The sequence below is a fragment of the Propithecus coquereli genome, unplaced genomic scaffold (genome assembly GCF_000956105.1).
Source record: "Propithecus coquereli isolate 6110/MARCELLA unplaced genomic scaffold, Pcoq_1.0 Scaffold193, whole genome shotgun sequence".
NCBI lineage: Eukaryota > Metazoa > Chordata > Mammalia > Primates > Indriidae > Propithecus > Propithecus coquereli.
The window spans coordinates 1,302,569-1,307,790 of NW_012144190.1; the positions used below are offsets into that span (position 1 = coordinate 1,302,569).

The 5,222-nt window shown below is 53.2% G+C and overlaps 1 protein-coding gene across 1 annotated transcript in view; it reads right to left on the bottom strand.

Annotated features, from left to right (window-relative positions):
- Positions 1 to 5,219, bottom strand: part of LOC105809338 (sialic acid-binding Ig-like lectin 8) — a 7,987-nt gene extending 2,768 nt beyond the window's left edge. Inside the window, exons 1-6 of the mRNA XM_012643102.1 lie at positions 4,790 to 5,219; positions 4,312 to 4,590; positions 4,044 to 4,091; positions 2,940 to 3,197; positions 2,219 to 2,315; positions 1,768 to 1,864 (exon numbers count right to left, since the gene is read on the bottom strand). Coding sequence (XP_012498556.1) covers positions 1,768 to 1,864; positions 2,219 to 2,315; positions 2,940 to 3,197; positions 4,044 to 4,091; positions 4,312 to 4,590; positions 4,790 to 5,219 — 1,209 coding nt within the window. The remainder of the gene's footprint in view (positions 1 to 1,767; positions 1,865 to 2,218; positions 2,316 to 2,939; positions 3,198 to 4,043; positions 4,092 to 4,311; positions 4,591 to 4,789) is intronic.
- Positions 5,220 to 5,222: the final 3 nt, after the last annotated feature.

Genomic DNA, 5,222 nt, shown 5'->3' on the forward strand with positions numbered 1-5,222 from the left:
AATGAAAGGACATATATTACTCTGCTGTCCAAAACCTTCCACAGGTTTCTAGTCACACTCTGAATACAATCAATACATGACAAGTGTGACATTTACATTGGAGCATGAAGAATAAACAGAAAGGAAGATGTGGAAGTGGGGAGGGAAGAGCATTTGAGGAGGGAGGAACAGCCCATGCAAAGGTCCAGAGGCCCAAATAACCTTGTTCTAAGTGACAACAATGAAAAGTCCAGGGTGGATAGAGCACAGGAGGCGGCTGGAGGGCAGAGCTGGCATGAGGGTGAAGCAAATGTGGCGCTCACCAGAGCACAAAATTAAAAGAGTGCCAAAAATCTCAGCAACTGAGAGAAATACATGTTTTTGTGCAATAATTTTAAAATCAAAATTAATGCAAAAAACCAATGGAAAACAAAAATTTAAGTAAAACCTGGATTAGTAAGAGTGCTCTGTTGACTCCATTAGAGCCTGAGGCAAAAGAAAAAAAAATATGCCTCTGTTTATATATTTTTATGTCTTTTAATGTCCAATTTTTTCCAGAACGTTAATAATTGAAACACTATTGACAAATTAAAAAGTAATATGCATTAAAACATCACTTTAAGTTTTAAGATGTTATGTATACCCAAACTAGAATTTGTTTTTTACCATTTTGCTTTCCTGGCTCTACTGGAAGCAAAGCAGAGATAATATTTTAAAAATCTAGGTCTTTGCTTCTCTAATTTTCAACTAAGAATGCTGCCTTGCTTGACAATTGAGTTAGTCTTCTGATTAAGTGGTGATCTTAAACAACTTTTAACTAACTTCAGTTTGATGATCCTGTCATTATTTAAAATTTTGATGTTTTGTTCAGCATTAACTTTTTAAAACTAATTTTGATGTTTAAAAAACATAGTACATAAAAACTTTATTTGTCTTAATTACTGAGATTTTTGGCACGCCCTTAAATTTTGCTTTCAAAGAAAGGGCCTCACTTACCTCATCCTAATTCCTGCCCTACTTGAGAGGTAGATGCTTAAGAGGCCAGAATGTTTAGGGCTATAGGCTGAGGAGTTTAAGGTTTTTACTCTAGATCAGAGGTTGGCAAACTACAGCCCTTGGGTCAAATCCCACCAACTGCTTTCCTTTGTAAACAAAGATTTATTGGAACACGGCCATCGTCATTCATTTACACATGGAATATGGCTGCATCCATGCTACAATGGCAGTTGATTGAGTAGCTGCAGGAGAGACTATATAGCCCACAAAGCCAAAAATATTTACCATCTGGCTCTTGTAGAGTAAGTTTGCCAGCCTCTGTTCTAGCAGTGTTGGGGGCGGGGAAACGCTGTTCAAACGCAGTGATGGCCGGGCAGTGATGGCTTTGGGAAGATCCCTCCAGGTAGGGAAGAGGAAATGAGAGGCAGGAAGGTGAGGGGGTCCAAGAAAAGAACCTGAGGCCTCAGCAATGAGAGGGGTCAGAATGGAGGGTGGGGACCAATGCCAGCTGTTCTTAGGGGAAATGAACAAGACATGGTGAATTTGGAGCTATAGAGAAAAAAAGGAGGAGAGAGAGCAGGTATCTCCTCCTCCAGGCAGGCCTGGCCTGGGAGAAAGAAGGAAGATGGAGTTGTCCGGCTGTCAGCAAGATGGGGACAGCTCCTGAGAAGCTGGCTTGTGGGTGGAGGAGGAGATGAAGAGAGACACTTTGGACCTGCCAAGAAGAGTAATCCTGGAGTCCATCCTGTGGGAGGTGTCCAGGCTGGATGTGGAGATGCCCATGTCACTCACCAGAGAGGCTGGACCCCTGACAGCGTCTGCCTTCTCCACAACCATGTCACCCATGCCGGTTGCTGCCCTTGCCTCCTTCCTCCTGCAGGGCCTCACTCTGAGAGGAGAGACCAGAGAGCTTTCAGTCTGGGCAGATCAGAGCACAGTGGGCAGGATGACCCCACCTCTCCATCGTATTAAGGGGCTGGATGGGTGACCAAGGTGGGAGAGGGGCTGTCCAGTCCGGAAGACCCCAATGTTGAGAACACAGGTTCCCCTCTCCTGGACAGTGGGGCCCAAGGTTTGCTACAGACTCAGAGCCCCACAAACACAAGCCCATGTGGAATTCTCACCATGCACACGTGACGTCCTTTTTGCCCTTGCTTCAAGCTTGTGACCCCTCCAGATCCCTCCAGCTCTGGCTTCAGGGACTCTGCACCCAGCCTGCCCTCCCCACAAGGTCAATGCTTACACGAAGAAGATGATGCAGAAGGACAGGAAGACCAGGGCTGTGGCTCCAGCTCCGCAGACAGCCCCCAGCGTCAGCCCTGAGACGGGCCGCACTGTGCCTGCAGACGCACGAGAGCCGCTCTGGTGACTCGCCTCCAAGAGCGGGGTCTCTTCTCCTCCCATCCCGTAGGGTCCTAGACTTCTATTCCCCTCGCTCCTTCCCAGACACAAAGAACATGGTTGAGGGGAGAGAAGGAGGGACTATTCCAGAGCCCAGTGAAGCCAGGACGTGCTGGGTGCAGCCTGTCTTTGTTTAAAATTTCGATACTTTGCTCATAGTGGAATGATTTTGCATTGGATTTTATTGTTTTAAAAAGATCATCACATCACAATATTTCTTCCCTTGATTGCTGACTTGTTTTTGGCGTCTCAAATTTTGTGCCCAAGGTGAGTTCCTCACATGTCTCACCCTAGTCCCAGCCCTGCAGAGCGAGGACCTTGTCTCCCCAAACACACCTGTCCAGGCCCCAGCCCCTCCCCTCCAAGGTCCACCTCCTCCCCTCACCCCACCTCAGGCCCCTTGCAGGGCAGGAAGAGGACAGTGATGCTCTGGGTCACAGGGAAGTTCCAGGCCTCACAGCTGAGCCTCCCTTTGTAGCTCAGAGGACTGTTGGGTGGACCCTGAGGGTGGGGCAGGTGTGTTCTCCTCCTCTAGACCCTCCCCCACCCACCTGTGTACTCACTCTGCAGGGAGAGGCTCAGGGAGACGTGCTGGGAGCCCAGAGGGTTCTGAGCTCGGCAGGTGAATTGTCCTTCATCCCTGAGGTGCACTCGAGGCAGCTCCAGCACCCCAGGGCTCAAGAGCTGCGAGGGGCACAGGGTCAGGCTCCCCCAGGTCCAGGTCAGCCTGGCAGGGGGGTTGCTGTCAGCAGCACAGACCAGGCGCAGGAACTGGCCTTCCAGGACTGACACAGATGAGCCGTTCCCCACAGCTGTGGGTGCTATAGAGAAAGAGACAGAAGGTCAGAGAGACAAAGAGATCTGGAAAAATGGGAAGGACGGAGAAAGAGAGTGTTGAGTGGAACAGACACACAAGGACTGAGTGGAGGAAAACACACTTTCGCTGCTCACTCTTGGGAATGTAAACCCTTAATTGAGAACCATTTGGCCATATCTCTCAAAATGAGAAAGAACATATGACCCAACAATATGCTGCTGTTAAGAATTTGTCCCACACACTTAGATATTACTTGTAACAATAGACACAAGATTATTCCTTGCAACATTTCTGTGGTACAATAATGTTAATAACATGGTTTTACATTAGAAGATGTCACAAAATCAGAGTCAACCCAGACAAAGAAATATTACACTATCCTAGAGGAGCACGGGGACAGTCCGCACTACTGACGTCAAACCCCCTCTGAGGTCCTGCAGGTGAACAGACCAAGGCTCGGAGCAGCCTGTGCAGACCCTGGTGGGTTCTAGGGAGGGGAACGGGCCTCTCAGGACTCACCCTGCTGTGCATTTGGAATTGTCACCCATGTGACCGTGTCACCCACCCAGAAGCACATAAACTACTGGGAAATAAAAAGATGAGGCTGAAGGAGGGTTCAGGAGACAGATGACAGGGGGCCCGGAGGCCAGTTCTGCTGTAGGTGTCGCCCTGTCCTTGTTGTGGGCCGAGGGGGTGTGGAGGCGTCTGCGGGGAGGGAGGGGTCGTGGGGTCACCAGCAAGGGGGTCTCAGGTGACCGGGGTGAGTCCGGGGTGAGTCCAGGGTGAGGAGGACGCGCCTGCCCTGGCTGAACAGGCCCTGCTCCCACAGCCCAGGGAGGGCCCGTCCTACCTGAGCCGTCTCCTCGGACGACAGTCACGGTCAAGTTCTCAGGAGAGTCTGGGGCAGAGAGACATGGCAGCCCCACGTCACTGCTGAGGGCTGGGTGGACGCTGGCCTCTGTCCCCAGGAGCCGTGTCAGGGAGGAGGGTGGAGCCAGCATCCTCCTGACCTTCCCCACCTGGATCCCGGGACCCAGCACCCCGTGTGCAGCCCTGACCCCATCCCGCTGCCCTGGGGACCCCCAGCAGGACCCCAGGCTTCCCAGCCCAGCTCTCACAGGACACGTTGAGGTGGATGGTCCTTGTTGTGGTCACATTGGCCCCAGGCAGGGTCACCTGGCAGGTGAGGCTGGTGCCGTGGTCCTGGGGCTGAGGGATGAGGGTCAGCACCGAGGAGCGGCCAATGGTGGGGCCCTGGGAAGCCACAGAGGCCCCCTCCCAGGAGATGCTGGGGGGCGTCCCCTGCTCACAGGCCCAGGGCACAGAGCAGGTCAGGTTCCAGGGGCGGCCACACTCCAGGGTCCCCGGGGGGAGGATATCGGGCGTGTGGTTCAGGGCTGGGAGGAGACAGGGACACGTAGGATCAGGGGGGAGGGTCCGAGGTGTGGCCCTGAGAGGAGCTCAGGCTCTGGTCCAGCTCCTCCCCTGAGCCCGACAGGCTTCACCCCCAGCCCCTCCCAGGACGGGGTCCCAGCCCAGCCCTGCCCTGCGGCCCCCACCACCTCCCCCTGTGGGCACCCGGAGCCCGAGCCTTACCTGTCACGTGTACAAAGAGCTTGTTGTATATATAGTTCCATTTCACGGTTCCTCGCTCCACCCGAAAAAAGTATGACCCTTCGTCCCTCCTCGTGGCGTCTCTGATGCTCAGGGAACAGTTGTTCCTCCCGGGATCCCCGAGGAGGTGGAATCGGCCTTGGGTCGCCTCCTGCACTTTCCTAGCTGGGTCGTTTGTGGCCACTGGAGCCTCCTGGTGTGATTTGGGCCCTTCCCGGAACCAGTAGCCATAAACGGGGTCAGAGTCAGTCCAGCCATCCCAGGGGTAGGAGAAGGAGCAGGGCACGTGGACGCACAGCCCCTCCTGCACCGTCACCTTCCTCTGCACTCGCAGCGTGTAACCTTGCCAGTACCCTCCCTGTCCCTGCACCCCCGCCCTCCCCCAGAGCAGGGCCAGCAGCAGCAGCAGCATGTC